The 19,207-nt window shown below is 43.6% G+C and overlaps 1 protein-coding gene across 2 annotated transcripts in view; it reads right to left on the bottom strand.

Moving 5' to 3' along the window:
- LOC127634469 (V-type proton ATPase 116 kDa subunit a 1-like) overlaps positions 1–13,045 on the bottom strand; it is a 43,776-nt gene extending 30,731 nt beyond the window's left edge. For both annotated transcript variants that reach the window (XM_052114054.1, XM_052114055.1), the window contains exons 1-9: positions 12,984–13,045; positions 11,442–11,614; positions 11,274–11,352; positions 7,521–7,618; positions 6,585–6,713; positions 6,282–6,364; positions 1,588–1,714; positions 1,226–1,308; positions 1,030–1,123 (exon numbers count right to left, since the gene is read on the bottom strand). In XM_052114054.1, the coding sequence (XP_051970014.1) occupies positions 1,030–1,123; positions 1,226–1,308; positions 1,588–1,714; positions 6,282–6,364; positions 6,585–6,713; positions 7,521–7,618; positions 11,274–11,352; positions 11,442–11,558 (810 nt within the window). In that variant the 5' untranslated portion in view covers positions 11,559–11,614; positions 12,984–13,045. The remainder of the gene's footprint in view (positions 1–1,029; positions 1,124–1,225; positions 1,309–1,587; positions 1,715–6,281; positions 6,365–6,584; positions 6,714–7,520; positions 7,619–11,273; positions 11,353–11,441; positions 11,615–12,983) is intronic.
- Between the last annotated feature and the right edge of the window lie 6,162 nt (positions 13,046–19,207).

Raw genomic sequence — 19,207 nt, 5'->3', positions numbered from 1 at the left:
TGGGACACAGTGTAAATCAATGAGTTTGTCATGTATTTGGCGCCATCTCCTGGTGGCCATATGTAACATTGCGCTTCGTGTGGATTATCTAATGATCTGTGCATCCGATTACCTTGTGTGTGGGCTCATTTGGAAGATTATCTCCTCTAAATAATGGTATGTGATATTTTACTATATGTTCAGTTTATTGTTTGTGAAGTTATAAGCGAAAGCACAGCATATAAGCAACACCAACATCACTGTCAAAGACATATACTTAGACATTACTTGCTATATTTCTGTCTGTGAGTAAACCAAATAGGTTTTATTCTTCTCTTTGAGAGCTTTCCAACAACATATGACACATGGCAATTTGATGAGTCTGATGTTTCTCAATCCAAGTTTATAAGGTTAAGCAGCCACTCAACCAAATATCATGGTCCTATAAAGAAAAACAACAGACCGGGATTGTTTTTGGCAACATATTTTAAGTTTTGGAAGAATATGTTTTATTAAACATTACCATTTCTTAACAAGACAAATTGCAGTAATAGCTGCAAACTGAAAAGGCTGACAGAAAAAACGTGCACTGGTTGTCAGACAATGGCATACAGGATTCCCTCCTGCATTTCTATGCATTTTTTTGAACTGTTAGTCTATGTTGAACATGAGTCAGACCGATTCCTTGGGATGTCTTTGTGGCACTTTTCACTTTGTATCTCATAAGTGTTTTGTTTTTAAGATGGCAGGTCAAGTTAAAATCAGTTTTAAATAAATGATAATTGTGTAATTTGTTCCATTCCATTGCACACTGTAGCTGTTTTTTAACCCAACAATACATCTTGTGTGAATGCCCACTCACTCTTTTTACCTCTGCTTATTCAGTTGTTGAATGCTTGCCCAATAACAGCTTAAACACACACCAACTGAATTGATGGCATAAAGCAACCCAATTGGGCAACTGGTGCTAGCGCAAAGCTGTTTCCTTATTGTCAAGTCCTGCCGACTATTATTAAAACATCATTGAGACAGTATTATGGCATACTGTACCATCTGGAGGTCATCAATGCGGGTGTTGACGCCCGCTGCCATTTCCTTTCTCTCCTGAGGGGTTTCAGGGCACGGGTACAGAGATGCACGAAACCTGGACAGCAGTTTCAAGTTATAGATTGCCACTGGATGAAAATATACGAATGATCAAGAGTAAAACAAGACCAACTTCAGTTTATATATATCATGTGCATACCCTTCACATATCTTCTTCACTCTGTTCTTCAGCTGGTCTCCTTGGAAGAAGATGATAAACACAGATTTGTGTACCTGATCTCCCTGTGTCAAATGAAGAACCAGACCTTCATTAGCATCAGTGATTTATCAGGTTGGCGTAATCTTTAGTATATAAAATGGTCGATACATTGACTAAATTTGTTTTTCAGTAAAAAGAAAGAAGAAAGCTGATGTCCTGCAGTGTAACTCCATCTAGAACTATTTCTAACAGCATTTTGCTCATTCTTTTATCATTATTAACTAGCCAAATACATTAAACTCAACTTAATTGATTTAATCACAGAATAATTCAGAGAATGTGAAATAAAAAGTGACACCGACTGTTGTGGGGTCTTCAAGAGGGTCTTCAATCTCTGCCTGTCGTAAAAAGACGTTTCCACGGCACACTCTCCACAGCATCCTCTCAAACGTAGGGATTCTCTCACGGTTAATAACCCCAGCAACAAACCTAGAGGGTAAATCAAAAGGTATCATCACGTAAGTACACATGTGCTCACCACTGACCAAAGTCAATGCTACAGAAATATTTACCATGATCCTGAATGTCCTCTTCTTAGTAACAAAGAGAATGAATACAATGGCTGTTGCATTGGCTTAATGTCTATATAGCATGATCATAGTGTATAGATACAGGTTTAGATGAACAAATCAACAGGACTGAGTTTGTAACGATGCAGGATGAGGCAGACAAGGGGTTGGATCCAAATGCAGTGATTTATTTAACAACAGTGAAAACTACACGGAAAAAACACAAACAAAGGAAATACCCGCGATGGGGAAACAAAACGTAAACACGGAAAACATGAAGGGCAGAACCGGCAGGATGAACACGGGGAAGAGCACGAAGACAGGCGTCCACAAACATCAACAATAGACAAGGGAATGGAGAACAAACAGGGTATATATACACTGGATACAAGATGATGACAAACTACAATCAGGTGAGCACAATGACACACGGCTGGCAGTGATGAGTGCTGGGGATCATGGGAAATGTAGTTTTAACACGAAGACAGTGAAACACGGGGCGGACAACAAGGAAAACGTGACATGGAATGTGAACAGAGACGGGAGAAACAGAAAACACGGGACAGACAACAAGGGATCATAATATAGGCCCCCCTCAAAAGGACCGGATTCCAGACGGTTCTAGAGGGGTAAAGACCCACAAGAACAACAACCAGAAAAAATGACCAAGGAGTGAGGGGGTAGACCCGGGGGAAAACAGACAGATGAAGGGGGGCACAAGGGACACAGAGACAGACCAAGGAGATACAAGGGACAATTAGACAGACCAAAGGGAGGCAAGACAGGCAATCCAAGGGGGCAATGTGGGGCAGATAGACAGTCCAGGGGGCAACGAGGGGCAGGCAGGAAGTCCAAGGGGGCACAGAGGGCAGGCAGGAAGTCCAATGGGGTACAAAGGGCAGGTAGGAAGTCCAGGGGGGCACAGAGGGCAGGCAGGAGGTCCAGGGGGGCACAGAGGGCAGGCAGGAGGTCCTGAGGGGCACAAAGGGCAAGGACAGGTTCAGGTGGTCTGGGAGCTGGCCACCGGGCACGGACAGGTTTGGGGGGCCTGGGAGGAGGCCACCGGACAGGGACTGGGTCAGGAGGTCTGGGAAGAGGCCACAGGACTGGGACTGGGTCAGGAGGCCTGGGAGGAGGCCACAGGACTGGGACTGGGTCAGGGGGCCTGGGAAGAGGCCACAGGACTGGGACTGGGTCAGGAGATCTGGGAAGAGGCCACAGGACGGGAACAGGGTCAGGAGGCCCGGGAGGAGGCCACAGGACAGGGACTGGGTCAGGAGGCCTGGGAGGAGGCCACAGGACAGGGACTATGTCAGGGGTCCGGGGAGAAGGCCACACTAAGGGGACAGGTTTGGGTGGCCCGGGAGCTGGCCACAAGGCAAAGGCCGGTTCAGGGGACCTGGGAGGTGGCCATCGGACAGGGACGGGCCCAGGAGGCCTGGGAGGCAGCCTCAGGACAGGGCCAGGTCCCGGAGGCAGAGCGGAGAGGGGCTCTGGAGACGAAGCTGTGGGAGGTTCTGGAGGCCCAGGAGGCGGAGCTAAGAGAGGCGAACCCATGGAAAGCTCTGGAGGAGCAGGGGGCAGAGCTGAGGGAGGCTCTGGGAGCTCAGGAGGCGGAGCTGAGGGAGGCTCTGGAGGCTCAGGAGGCGGAGCTGAGGGAGGCTCTGGAGGCTCAGGAGGCGGAGCTGAGGGAGGCTCTGGAGGCTCAGGAGGCGGAGCCGTAGGAGGCTCAGGAGACAGAGCTGAGGAAGGCCCAGGAGACGGAGCCGAGGATGGCTCAGGAGGTGGAGCCGAGGGCGGTGGCACCGCAGGAGGCTCCAGAGGCGAAGCTCTGGGAGGCTCGGGGAGAAGAGCCGTAGGAGGCTCTGTAGGCAGAGCCGTAGGAGGCTCTGGAGGAAGATCCCTAGAAGGCTCTGGAGTCTCTGGGAGCAGAGCCGTAGTAGGCTCTGGAGGCGGAGCCGTAGGAGGCTCGGGAGGCGGAGCAGTAGGAGGCTCGGGAGGCGGAGCCGTAGGAGGCTCGGGAGGCTCTGAGGGCAGAGCCGTCGAAGGCCTGGGTGGCTCGAGAGGCGGAGCCGCAGGAGGCCCGGGAGGCGGAGCCGTAGGAGACTCGGGAGGCTCCGAGGGCAGAGCCGTCGAAGGCCTGGGTGGCCCGGGAGGCGGAGCCGTAGGAGGCTCGGGAGGCTCTGAGGGCAGAGCCGTCGAAGGCTTGGGTGGCTCGAGAGGCGGGGCCGCAGGAGGCCCGGGAGGCGGAGCCGTAGGAGGCCCGGAAGGCTCCGAGGGCGGAGCCGCCGGAGGTGGCGCCGTAGGAGGCTCTAGAGGCGGAGGCTTGGAAGGCTCCGGAGGTGGAGCCGAGGGAGGCCCAGGAGGTGGAGCCGAGGAAGGCTCAGGAGGCGGAGCTGAGGAAGGTGGCGCCATAGGGGCCTTTAGGGGCGGAGCCGCAGGAGGCTCGGGAGGCGGAGCCGTAGGAGGCTCGAGTGACTTGAGGGGCGGAGCCCCTGAAGGCTCAGGAAGCTTGAGGGGCGGAGCCCTAGAAAGTTCTGGAGTCTCTGGGAGCAGAGCCGTAGGAGGCTCTGGAGGCGGAGCCCTGGAAGACTCGAGAGGAGGAGCCCTGAGTGGCTCGAGAGGTTCGAGAGGCGGAGCTCTGAAAGGCTCGAGAAACTTGAGAGGCGGGGTCCTGGAAGACTCGAGTGACTTGAGGGGCAGAGCCCTGGAAGACTCGAGTGACTTGAGGGGCGGAGCCCTGGAAGACTCGAGTGACTTGAGGGGTGGGGCCCTGGAAGACTCGAGGGACTTGAGAGGCGGAGCCCTGGAAGGCTCGAGAGGCCCTGAAGGCGGAGCTCTGGAAAGCTCGGGAGGCGGAGCTCTGGAAAGCTCGGGAGGCTCGGAAGGCGGAGCTCTGGACAGCTCGGGAGGCGGAGCTCTGGACAGCTCGGAAGGCGGAGCTCTGGACAGCTCGGGAGGCTCGGAAGACGGAGCTCTGGAAAGCTCGGGAGGCAGAGCTCTGGAAAGCTCGGGAGGCGGAGCTCTGGAAAGCTCGGGAAGTGTTGGATCTTGGACGGTAGAAGCCACAGGCGCTGGCTCTGGGACGGTAGAGGCTACAGGCGCTGGCTCTGGGACGGTAGAGGCTACAGGCGCTGGCTCTGGGACGGTAGAGGCTACAGGCGCTGGCTCTGGGACGGTAGAGGCTACAGGCGCTGGCTCTGGGATGGTAGAGGCTACAGGCGCTGGCTCTGGGACGGTAGAGGCTACAGGCGCTGGCTCTGGGACAGTAGAGGCTACAGGCGCTGGCCCGCTGACCGTGGCAGGCGTGGGCCCTGGCTCGCTGACCGTGGAAGGCGGGGGCCCTGGCTCGCTGACCGTGGCAGGCGGGGGCCCTGGCTCGCTGACCGTGGCAGACGTGGGCCCTGGCTCGCTGACCGTGGCAGGCGTGGGCCCTGGCTCGCTGACCGTGGCAGGCGTGGGCCCTGGCTCGCTGATCCTCAGCACGAGACTCACGTACTCCCTCCACGGGTGGTCTCCGGGTTTCGCCGCCTCTCTCCGCCAGGATGACGGTAACCCGACCTAGTAGATGGTCCTCAGGGCGTTGTCGTCGAACCCGGTGTGGATGGCGATCGTGGAGAAGAGTCGTGAGTACTCGCGGAGGGGAAGATTTGCCTCGGCCAGTTCAAGGAAAACCGCTGCTAGATCCATAGGTGGGTCTATCGTTCTGTAACGATGCAGGAGGAGGCAGACAAGGGGTTGGATCCAAATGCAGTGATTTATTTAACAACAGTGAAAACTACACGGAAAAAACACAAACAAAGGAAATACCCGCGATGGGGTAACAAAACGTAAACACGGAAACCATGAAGGGCAGAACCGGCAGGATGAACACGGGGAAGAGCACGAAGACAGGCGTCCACAAACATCAACGATAGACAAGGGAATGGAGAACAAACAGGGTATATATATATATACACTGGATACAAGATGATGACAAACTACAATCAGGTGAGCACAATGACACGGCTGGAAGTGATGAGTGCTGGGGATCATGGGAAATGTAGTTTTAACACGAAGACCGTGAAACACGGGGCGGACAACAAGGAAAACGTGACATGGAATGTGAACAGAGACGGGAGAAACAGAAAACACGGAACAGACAACAAGGGATCATAACATAGTTGTGTTCAGAACAGTAATATAGTCAAGGCATATGATGGACATATACGTTGTAATTCTCTTAAAATCCTCTGAAATTGTATGTAAAAAATTAAACAAACAAACAAATAAGCTAGAAATCTTTGCTGAATGCTTACAGTATTTTAAGGGATGTATTTTTGTTTTGCAATATCACTGTTTTTAGTATTGACTGTAAATTCTTGCATAGCTGCAATAGTGCAGCATTTATTTACAATGGAGTATATTCATTTTAAATACTTTAGTATTTTTGTAGTCTACGCCTAAAGGCCAAGCATGTATTGAATTTGGACAGCAACTCTTCTCACCCCAGTCGCAGTGGAGCTCCACGGCCAGCCTCACTTGGGTCTAACAGAGATGAAGACTCCTCCAACAGGTTAGGATCCTCCATCTGCAAATAGAGAACATGCCTGAGTTTGCACATTAATCATACATCTTATACTGAACTAAAAGTGGCCAAGTACACACAAAACACAATGACTGAAGACAAAAATACAGAAATATGACTTACAACACCCATTATAACAGAATGTTGAATTTAATAGGACCTTTTTAATAGGTAAAATCTAAGGTTCTTAGAAGTTTCACGTGGCTGAAGAGGATGTTCAGACCTCATCAAAGAACTGCTGTGTCCGTCTGAGGATATGCTTGAGTTCTGTCAGCTCCAGAAAGTTCTTCTTCAGGGCTTCCTGGTTTGTGTTGATCTCCTTCAGTTCATTCTCCAGTTTCTCAAAAGTTGCCTTCAAATCAGAGATGAAGAAAAAAGATGAAAATGGGTTTCAGACTAATAAAACAAAGGTTTTGAGGCTAGAAAATGGTGACACTTTACTACTCACTGAAGACAACAAAAGCAAAGATCTACAACTGATCTAATGGCTTTAGTGTATAATTTGTATATATAATGTAAATACTTTCATACCCAATTTATATAAGGTGTCTTTAACTACTATGTACCTAAGCATTTGCTACAGTGTACTTATTTTGTACATATGTGTTGTTGCATTGTACTTACATTTAAAGTACCTGCATCATTAATTACATCTGTAGTTACACTTTAAACCTTAACCCATCCCTACCCCAATCCTTACCATAAACCCTAACCCTACTCCTAAACCTACCTGTATTTCAACCTCAGTAGCAGCAAATGTGGATCTTGTGAGAATTTTGCAGAACAACATGTAGTTTACACAATAAGTACATTGTACTGTATATCTTTTAATGTTAGAACATAATAGTTAAAGACACCTAATGTCTCCAGTTAGTTTCATCACTTTTTGTGGGATGGGGGATTTTGGCTAGTGAAAATGCTGAGGGCCTAGTGACTTTAGAATACCACTTGCCACAGCGGCCGGTTAGCCAAAAGTTAATGTTAAGCCCTGGTTTTAATTGAACTGAAGTGTTTTAAATACATGTTGGAAAACTCAATTATACTTTCATTTACGTTTGGTGACGCTAGTGGCTCAGAAATGATTACACAATTCGGTTGAAAAAAAGGCAGTATAGTAAAGCTCATATAAGATCGACATAGCACCAGAGAGTGAAATTACCTCAAGATCAATCATGTCTCGTGGGAATGGGACTTCAGGATTCTCACCAGTGTCCATAGGTGGAATGTTGGCTTTCTTAATCTCCTTCTCTACAAACCCTGCAGAACATGACACCAGTGTCAACATGAATATAACAATCACTTATTTATTCTCTATTTTATAAACATACCACGACTCAAAAGCTCATACTTCCCTGTGAGAAATTGTGTCTATAAAACCTATAATGTTTTGCCTACATTGTGGGTACCAGTCAACAGTCCCCACAAGGAAAACAGTGTACACTCCAACAAATCACTCCAAACGTGGACATCGGTTCCACTTGTTAGTAAAGAGTTTTCATAACTTAAATAACTTCTCAATACATTGTGTAGAAAGAACCTAGTTGAATTGGGTAAACCCAACAAAATTAGACATGTCAATTTAACTCAAATAAATCTCTTGTTTCTTATGACTAACACAAAAACCCATTAAATAACACTTAATTTAAAAATGTACACTTCCTTTTGAGTCCCATGCAAAGCATGCTAGGAAATGGAAATCTGCTTAGTTTCAGCAGTACTACATTAACACCACAAAAAGTATTCATGTAGTCTCAACTCAAATGGATTAAGTAAATTTCCATTTTACAAATTTAAATGGATAAAACGCAATCAAATATCATTTTGACAAAATGTTCTAGAATGGTATTGCTATCAGGGTTCCCACTCTTTTCAAGGCACAAATTTCCAGTACATTTCCAGGACATTTTATGCACCCAACAAGTGTAATATTTAAGCAAAAACACGTGTCCATTTAAATCGAGCTTTTATTTTGCCATTTCTGTGAGTTTTTGACAGTAGTTTCTCATCTCCAGATAAGCAGTATGCTCCATGGCCCAGTGTGATTATTAATCCATTTAATTAAATAAATACATAGTCTGTATGTGCTATGCACTGCAAAGTGCTCTCTGTCTCTGTCATCTCACACACAACAAGCGCATGATGATCATGATGAGGTGTTTTTAGTGTATGAGCGGCCATCTCTACACATTCAATTTGAAGTGCGCATCACTTGCAGATAATTTATTTATTCAATTAAATCAAAGACTTTTAAAGTTTAATATCACACTAGGACATATAAAAAATTTTTTTTAATTAATTGGACATTTAAACATACATTTTCGCCATATTCCACGACATTCTGCATTTTATGGTTTTATTTAAAAATGGCATTTTTATGACTAGATTCTGTGTTTTCCGCATACTACATGTGGTAACCGCGGTATAAACTAACTCCGATCGTTCAATTATTGGAAATGTATTTACATCCCAAGATATTCAGGCAGAATTACCACGCTACCAACCCAGTGTGAATTAATTAAAAACAATCAGTGGTCCAACTTTCATCTTTGTCTAAGTTTATAACTCACAGGAATGCAAACTCTTAAGCTATTTTAATGATCCAAGTATAGAAAATTATCTGCACATTTGTGCAGAATTAGCTACAAAAATAAAGGGTACTTTGGTGTGGCTTGCTTCTGTTTCACATATTTTTTCAGTTTCATTAATTGATTAGTTTAGTGACCACTTGTGCCACTAGGTGGCGACAAATGAGCCCCTTATGTGCAATGAGTGAGTCACTAACATCAAAGTTTCCATCAACTTTTTGCGCTGTTCTATTATCGACAAAGTGAAAAAGCTTAAAAAACGTTTTGCTGCCTCCTACTCATTTCCATTTTAATGGGCTTTTAACGATAAAATGGTGTGCGTCATGACGTCATTCTAAAAAAAACACTTGGTCGCATGAGTTTTGGTTTAGCGCAAAATAAATCAGCCCTTGAGCCGTTTTCCACGCACATGACCGCAATCCAAACCATGTGCTCCAAAATTGACTTTCTTACCAGGGAACACAGGGAGCAGAAAAAATTATCAACAAATACACTAGACATAAAGACGTGCTCGAACATCATGTGGTAGATGCAGAACTTTCATCCTATAGCCACGCTTAAGGTTGTAACGAAACATGGCGAGCCCAAGCTGTCATAGTCAGTTAACTTGTGCAACGTGAACAATACATGATGGATTACAGCTGGTAGCTCTTCTATGCAGGCAAACAGGTGATGTTCTACTAACCTGAAGACTTATAGGATTAATATACAATTGACTGTATTTGTTCTCTCACAACAAGGGGATCAACAGGTTTAATTTATATTTTCTTCATCTCCATTTTAACACTGATATGATTTAATGTTAAGTCACTTATTCTTTCTCAGATTGGGTGTCATGGATTATGATAGGGGAGGGTGGCAGACTGGGGCTTGTTCTTACCCCAGCCTGAATAAATTCAATGGGGTGGGTTTGTTGGCTGTAATGGGTAGTTCTGAGGTTGAGGGGTGGGTTAATGTAGACTTATGACAAAACATTTGAAGGGGTATTACTTTGACTCCAATGACTGAATTGAACATATAGTTTTATGGAGTTACTATGAAGGAGGAAAACTGGTATTTCTTTAATCCAGGAATCCCATTTACGGAAAGAAGATGCCAACAGATGAAACAGGTGATTTCTTATGCTGCTGCGGATAACAAAATCATAATAATACTGAGGCATTTAAACATCTCTATATTGGACAAACACTGTGGTGTTATTTTATCCCTACTCTTAAAAAAAAGACAAGGACCTTACATCATGTTCTAGCTATCGACCACTTTCTTTGATAGGAACAGATGTGAAGATAATGCAAAAGTCCAATTTCATGGGAGCTATCTACAGCTCGTATACATGGAGCAAGACCAAAGACATTAGAAACTTGGGGTGTTGCTTTGAAATAGTCTACCAGGCTGGGCTGGTTTAGAAATAGTTTAGTAATAGGCTTGTTTATAATAGTAAATTCTGTTTTGTACTGTTTGTATTTGTACTAAATTTAGTACTCAAAATAATAACACATTTCAGTTTCAATAATGTCCTTTTGTTATTGTAAAGTGCATTTCACATGAGTTGAGTAGAGGCCTCAATACGCTGTTCAAAGCAGCATCAAGAGTCACTTTGCTCTTCTGCATGACAAGCATTGCTGAAAGAGTCACAGAGGGGCAAATTTACGAGCTTGCCACACAAGAAAGCGGGAAGTGTGCACAATAAACTTTGAAAACAACATGCCACTTTCATTCAGTTGGCCGGTACATGTACCAAATTTGTTTATTAATGAGACGTTTCACAAGTGCCACTTCTCACTGTGCATGCGCTGCCGTAACCAATCAAGCGATCTGCCTCGGTTGGACCGCGATGGTTAAGCACACGATTGGCCGCTATTGTAATCAATCACGAGAGTGTAAGCACACTTAATTGTTAATGTTGTTTCACAATGCACAGCTGCCGGCAGAGACAAAAATGTTGTGCATTTGACTCTTATTCCAGATTGTTATCATGTTTTTATACATGTAACCTTGCTAGCAACACAGTCAAACCGTTTTATTCTACTGAAATATTTTCCAGGACAAATAATTATTTTCTAGGGCATTTATGTGTTTTTCTTATTTTCTGTGTCTTTTCCATGACTGGAAAACTGCCTTGCAAAATTTCAGATTTTCCAGGATGTGTGGAAACCCTGGCTTTAGTTCATTTTAAATAAGTAAATTGAACAAGCAATAAAAATAAAAAAAATTTTAAGAGTTGTATACAGAAAATAATGTTATAAATGTTTTTTATTGTAATTGAAAACACCATTATACAACAATGGAAAGTGATAAATGTGTAAGCATGTTGATTATCCACTCACTGAGCTTCCTGTCCATCTCCTCACAGCGTCTCACTTCATTCACAAACTTCCTCTGAAACACGTTCACATCAGGGTTGAGCTGCAAGAGAGAGAGATAAGTACTCATTAACTTATCAACAAAGATATAGTAGAGGAGATAATATGTGAAAGCAAGTTATCTCTACTCACGTCTCTGAACTGGACCATTCCCAGTTCCCCAAGTTCACTGACACAGCAGTAGGCCGCTTCAGACTGGAGGAAAAGCTGGGCCAGAGTCATCTCCTCACTTCGAAACAACTCCCCCATGATTCTGCAGAGCAGTTACTCACCCACAGGTCAGAAATCAATCTCAGGGGATCGGCCTGAAGGAGGAAGAAAAATGTATGAATATATATATATATCTTAAACTCATAACATAAATAAATGAAGTGTTCTTCCACCATGGTCCATAAAATAAAAGTGTATGTATTAAATATAAGATGTTTACATTGTACAAAAGTAGACTTCAACAGACTGAATAGAATATTTTCTCTAAAAGTCCAACTAACTTGGCATGATAAATAAAAGCCCTTGGTGTTATTTGCTTTTATGATGTAAAAACTGCAAGCCTCTGACGTACCGACAGCTGTTTGCCTAATAATAGGGTGGACTCGTGCCCTGCAAATGGAGTCGGAAATATCATACACACGAGCTGTTTGTCGACAGGATAGATAATGCAAACAAATGATTTTGCAAAATATTTCAACTTCTGTACGTTATTTTTAACAATATTAATATGTTATATATGACTGCCAACTATTGAGTCACCTTTCGCGGTTTGTTTTAAGCATTAATAAATAATCTGTTAGATAGCATGCATTTATAAATCATATATGTCGTGAATAAGTGATTCAACTGTATTTATGTATGCTTATTCACTGGTACAGAAAAAGATCGTTTGTCATCATTCATTGTGTATTTCGTTTCGTACGTATTTTGTTTCCCATTTAAATGCGTGATATGTCGTGACGAATGCCCAACTCGGTCCACTTTAAGGCAGCATCAGCATCCCTCGCATCTCTGATTGCGGATTGGCCAATTAACTCAGCATCTCTTGCATCTCTGAGAGCTGATTGGCTGATGAACTCAACAGCCCCAAATCTCTAAGAGCTGATTGGCTGTTGAGCGCTGCATCACACGCATCCCTGACGCACTGTCCTTCAGCTCTTAAGGACGCCTATACGCGCTCCTCTATCTATATTTATTAGTTTAATAAAATGTTTCAACTCTAAATGACCCAGGCCCTTGTGAAACATCTAGCCTATTAATTTATGGAGTATACATTTTTTATATGGCTACAAAGCATCATTATATTACTAAATGAAAGTATTACTGAATAAATTATCAAAACTGTGAATGAGCTCGACAGTTAAAAGCAGATTTCTCATTCACTTACTTTCAAACACAAAATAATATTCAAGTCATCATTAAAGCTGGCATTTGTATAATATATATATATATATATATATATATATATATATATATATATATATATATATATATATATATATATATATATGTATATTAACGCTAATGCCGGAAACAGACTGGAAAAACCTGTACCTACACCACCTTATCCCAGCATCCACAAATTAAATGATTCATCCGCTCATTTATACCGCCATTCAAATAGTTTTTATTGTTAAAGATGTGTAGACAAAAACCGAATAGGAAAATATTAAATGTTCTCACCACCTCGACGTCTTCAGTAATGGATCAGCTCTGCTGTGACGTCACTGCTGCGGCAGCTTCACGGTCACGTGACGAGATTGACCCAGACTCAAAAATCAAACCTGCTTAAATAGATTGTTATTTTTTATTTATGTGAAAATGTTCATTTATTTATGTGTTGTTGTTTCCATACAATATTTAAATGGCTAATATTATATTTATAATAATGTTTATTGTTTAAACCATGTTTAGGCCAATTTGTTGTTTGTAAAGTAGCTGATTTGATATTAATCAAGTTTTATATACTTAAAAGATATTCAGATGAATACGATTTAATGTCTGTTCATACTGTATGATCTAGGCTGTTCTTGTTTTGTCTGCAATTTATTGAAAAAAAAACATGGTGAGACTGTGTATTGTATGACGGTGGCTTAATTCTGTAGTAAATTTCATGTATTTAAAAATTTGGTTTCTATCATTTCAAAGTTACAGAAATTATTTAGGAACATTATTTGATATATTTCACAAGGAAAAAAAAGTTCCCCTTCTATGTATTTATTTAATATACACTCACCTAAAGGATTATTAGGAACACCATACTAATACTGTGTTTGACCCCCTTTCGCCTTCAGAACTGCCTTAATTCTACGTAGCATTGATTCAACAAGGTGCTAAAAGCATTCTTTAGAAATGTTGGCCCATATTGATAGGATAGCATCTTGCAGTTGATGGAGATTTGTGGGATGCACATCCAGAGCACGAAGCTCCCTTTCCACCACATCCCAAAGATGCTCTATTGGGTTGAGATCTGGTGACTGTGGGGGCCATTTTAGTACAGTGAACTCATTGTCATGTTCAAGAAACCAATTTGAAATGATTCGAGCTTTGTGACATGGTGCATTATCCTGCTGGAAGTAACCATCAGAGGATGGGTACATGGTGGCCATAAAGGGATGGACATGGTCAGAAACAATGCTCAGGTAGGCCGTGGCATTTAAACGATGCCCAATTGGCACTAAGGGGCCTAAAGTGTGCCAAGAAAACATCCCCCACACCATTACACCACCACCACCAGCCTGCAGAGTGGTAACAAGGCATGATGGATCCATGTTCTCATTCTGTTTACGCCAAATTCTGACTCTACCATCTGAATGTCTCAACAGAAATCGAGACTCATCAGACCAGGCAACATTTTTCCAGTCTTCAACTGTCCAATTTTGGTGAGCTCTTGCAAATTGTAGCCTCTTTTTCCTATTTGTAGTGGAGATGAGTGGTACCCGGTGGGGTCTTCTGCTGTTGTAGCCCATCCGCCTCAAGGTTGTGGGTGTTGTGGCTTCACAAATGCTTTGCTGCATACCTCGGTTGTAACGAGTGGTTATTTCAGGCAAAGTTGCTCTTCTATCAGCTTGAATCAGTCGGCCCATTCTCCTCTGACCTCTAGCATCAACAAGGCATTTTCGCCCACAGGACTGCCGCATACTGGATGTTTTTCCCTTTTCACACCATTCTTTGTAAACCCTAGAAATGGTTGTGCGTGAAAATCCCAGTAACTGAGCAGATTGTGAAATACTCAGACCGGCCCATCTGGCACCAACAACCATGCCATGCTCAAAATTGCTTAAATCACCTTTCTTTCCCATTCTGACATTCAGTTCGGAGTTCAGGAGATTGTCTTGACCAGGACCACACCCCTAAATGCATTGAAGCAACTGCCATGTGATTGATTGATTAGATAATTGCATTAATGAGAAATTGAACAGGTTCCTAATAATCCTTTAGGTGAGTGTAGATGGTTGACTTGACATAGGCCGAGTTCGGAATGGCATAGGCTACTATCATACTACTCTTACATAGTAGTATGCTATTCCTAACTCAGCCATACATTTTAACAGGTTACAGTGGCGAATTCTCAAGGCCAGCAAAGCCTTCTCTGCTGGCCTAACATGCCAAATAAATCAATATTTTTAATTCTCATTCACCTTTTTGTCTATGTATGTTTAATCTATTTCCACTCTTAATTAATCTGCAAATAAATAGAGAAAAACAAAAAGTTTATCCAGTCAGAATTTATTCCTTGATGCTTACAAGCAAAGTGTGAAAACTGTTTCACAAATCACATGCCCGAAGCAGCACGTGAGTCTGAGCTCCACCCCCTCAGGCCCTCAGAATTTCTTCAGAATCCCTCAAAAGTGCAAATAAATGAGCAACTAAAGTCATATTGTCAGATTCACCAGCCAATCAGATTGATTTATTAGTTCTTGGTGGGTGTGATCTTTAGGATATGTCCCGGTCGAGGCCTTCTAGCTGGCCTTGTGTGACACAATCACACTTTAAGTGATGTACATCATTTGAAAGTGAAGAGCGCGAGATCTTGCTGACAGTCGACTGTCACTGCCACATCATCATTGAGAAAGAGATCCTTATGGAGTTAAAAACACAAGATGTTCTGCATGACCGTGTGATTGCTTCATTTATTAAACAGGAAAGGAGGACTGATTTACAAAGTGATAAACATTCATTTTATTAAGTAATATTGATAAATGAGTTCATTTCCACATTACATGATATTAAAGCTTATTTAACAAACACTTGCAGAAACAGTGAATAAAACATTATAATCTCTTTTGAACATCGTACACCTGTAGCTCAAATGATAGCGCTGCAGATTGTTTATCAGTTGGGTTGCTAAGAGACATCTATAATGAGAGTCAAACTCCTGCTAAGCCAACGGAAGCATTGCAGTTCCGAATATCGGGGAATGGGATGCATTTATGGTTGGAGATATCAGGTAGGAATATCCCACATCCAACTTGAATGGAACGCAGCATAAATGTGTACGCTGATGAAACAAAATTTATTGAAAACAACATTTAAACAGCAAATATTATTAGATAGATTTTTCCAGGTATTATAGACCTCCTTGGTAGATTCATTATGCAAATTATGCTGATTGTGCTGATTTTTGAATGTCTGTTCAGGAACCATTCATTTCACAAACAGTCCTACTCAGTTAAAATTAGACTTAATTGAGCATTAAGTGTCGTTTCAAGTTTTGGCTTTAATGTGTGGACGTGTTTTTTAAAATGTCAATTGGTATTACTATTTAGCTGCGACATAATGTATGATGCCCAAAGGCATAGGGTGTCTTATTCATGTGAAACTGAATTTTCTTAATGGCATGAATCACACTGATGTCCTAGACTTTAAATACATGGGCCGCCACTGACAGGTTATAGAAAAGATTGAAAATAGTACAATAAGGTTGTATATAACACAGTTAATGATGGGCAAGGAGGAGGCGAGAACCGGCTTGTCAACATAAATAATATTTAATGAAAAGTTAAACCAAAGCACACAAACATAAACACACACATGACGGACATGCCCGTAATTCTCTCTCTCTCTCAAACCGTCGTCACCGGCCGCCTTTATCCCTCGCACACCTCATCAGGCCGATTGGGGACCGGGCGCGCGATATTCCGACCCGGCCCCGCCCCCCTCCGCTCCACACTCCTCCCGCCGTTATCTCAGGCTGGGGTGCCACCGGCATGACGTATACCCCCCCATCCCTGGGGCGGGGTGTATCTTGAGTCCCGCGTGGTCATCCCCGCCTTCCTCGCCCTAGGAGGAGACAGGAGGGGAAACAACAACAACAACAACAAAATAGGCGAGGGAAAAGGCCAACACGGTGCGAAAGGGAGAGAGAGAGGAGAGAGAGAAAAGCTCACTCACCGGTTCTCTGATGTACCGTCGCGTGGTCCTCGAACACTCCTCCACACTCAGGTGGACGACAGCCGCTCCAACCCCGGGCGAACCGGAGTCAAACCTTCGAGCCCCAGTGGGCAGAACGGCCCTCAGAATTTCTGGCAGCAAATGGGGACACTCCTCCGCCCCTGGCAGTGGCCCTACCGCTCCGGGCGGTCGGAGAGTTTCTTCACTCCTCCCCTCGCGGACGGCGGTCTCCCTCGACCCCTCCGCCCCCGGCAGCGGCTCCCTCGCTCCAGGCGGTCGGGGTATCCAGTCCCCACTTGCCCCGCAGACGGCGGCCATTCCCCGCATCTGCAACGGGCATCCCTCCTCCTTCCCGGGTTTCTGCACCAATGTAACACATTTAATGATGGGCAAGGAGGAGGCGAGAACCAGCTTGTCAACATAAATAATATTTAATGAAAAGTTAAACCAAAGCACACAAACATAAACACACATGACGGACATGCCCGTAATTCTCTCTCTCTCGTACCATCGTCACCGGCCGCCTTTATCCCTCGCACGCCTCATCAGGCCGATTGGGGACTGATATTCCGACCCGGCCCCGCCCCCCGCCGCTCCACATTGTATTTGTAAACATTTGTTAACATCATTAAATAACAATGAACAATATTTTTTACAGCATTTATTAATCTTAATTAATGTTAACTAAAGGATTATTTCACCCAAAAATGAAAATTCAATCACTGTTTATTCACCCCAGTATGGTTATAACCCCATTTAACTTACTTTCTTTTTCTGAACACAAAGGAGAAATTGTGAAAAAAATTTGTTCTCAGTGATGTCATACAATGGCAGTTTATGGTGACCACTTCAAGCTTCAAAAGAATTCAAAAGTATAATTCAGAAGTTTAATAAATTATTCCATTAGACACATGATTGTTATACGAAAAGGTTTGGTGAGAAACAAGCTGAAATCAAATGTATTAATTAGAGAAAATGTTCACTGACTGTTGATCTCCTGTGTGCACTGGCATAGAATTGAGGGAGATAGGGGGGACACATGCCCCCCCCCCTACCCCAATGCTGTGAAGGGGGTGATTTGTCCCCCCATCCCCACCCCCAATCATGCATCTGTCCTTGTTTATATATTTTTATCAACGCAAAAAATTATTTTGTATGAAATAACTTGCAATTGCGTGGCTGTGAGTCTGTCATATTGACACAAAAAAAACTGTGGTGATTTTAAAGTGATGAATTGCATCATATCCTGCAACATCTGGACAAACCAGGGACATATGCAAGAATAATTTTTGTGGACTTCAGTTCGGCTTTCAACACCAACATCCAAGCAATTCTCCAGACTAAATTACACCAACTCGCTGTTCACATGTCTATCAGTCAGTCAGATTTCTGACAGACAGGCAGCAGTTAGTGAGACAGGGGAAATTCACTTCCAGCACCTGCACAATCAGCACTGGTGCCCCCCAGTGTGCTCTCCCCACTACATTTATGCATTTGGCAGACGCTTTTATTCAAAGCGACTTACAGAGCCCTTATTACAGGGACAATCCCCCCGGAGCAACCTGGAGTTAAGTGCCTTGCTCAAGGACACAATGGTGGTGGCTGTGGGGTTTGAACCAGTGTTCTTCTGATTACCAGATTACCAGTTATGTGCTTAGACCACTACACCACCACCAATACTCTTCTCCCTGTACACCAATGACTGCACCGCCATGGACCCCTCTGTTAAACTCCTGAAGTTTGCAGATGACACTACTGTCATCGGTCTCATCCAGTATGGTGATGAGTCTGCATACAGAAGGGAGGTTGAATGGCTGGCTGTCTGGTGCAAACAACCTGGAGAAGAACTCCCCAACATTGACCCCCTCACCATTCTAAACAGCAATGTGGCAGCAGTGGATTCATTCAGGTTCCTGGGCACTACCATCTCACAGGACCTGAAATGAGAGACCCACATAGACTCACACACACGCTACTGATACAGTTCTATTCAGCAGTCATTGAGACTGTCCTCTGCACTTCAGTAACTGTCTGGTTTGGTGCAGCTACGAAATCAGACATTAGAAGACTACAAAGGACAGTTCAGACTGCTGAGAGGATTATTGGATGCCCCCTGCCCTCACTTCAAGAACTATACACTTCCAAAGTGGCTAGAAAAATCACTCTGGACCTCCACTCACCCAGCTCACAACATTTTTGAACTGTTGCCTTCTGGCCGGCGCTACAGAGCACTGAGCACCAGAACCATCAGGAACAGGAACAGTTTTTTTACCCTCAGGCTATTCATCTCATGAACAGTTCAAATCGCCCCATTGAGCAATAATTAATGTGCAATACACAGTTAAGTCAATTCACAGTTAAATTTATTTTATCTAACATTGCCTACCTCTTCTTTATTTATATATATATATATAATTTTTTTTATTTTATTTTATTATCATTATATATATTATATCATATTTATACAGTATACTTAAATTTTCTATTCGCTTTTTATTAAAAAATGTTAAACT

The sequence above is a fragment of the Xyrauchen texanus genome, chromosome 41 (assembly GCF_025860055.1).
Source record: "Xyrauchen texanus isolate HMW12.3.18 chromosome 41, RBS_HiC_50CHRs, whole genome shotgun sequence".
Taxonomy (NCBI): Eukaryota; Metazoa; Chordata; class Actinopteri; order Cypriniformes; family Catostomidae; genus Xyrauchen; species Xyrauchen texanus.
This window is presented reverse-complemented; position numbering and strand designations above follow the sequence as displayed.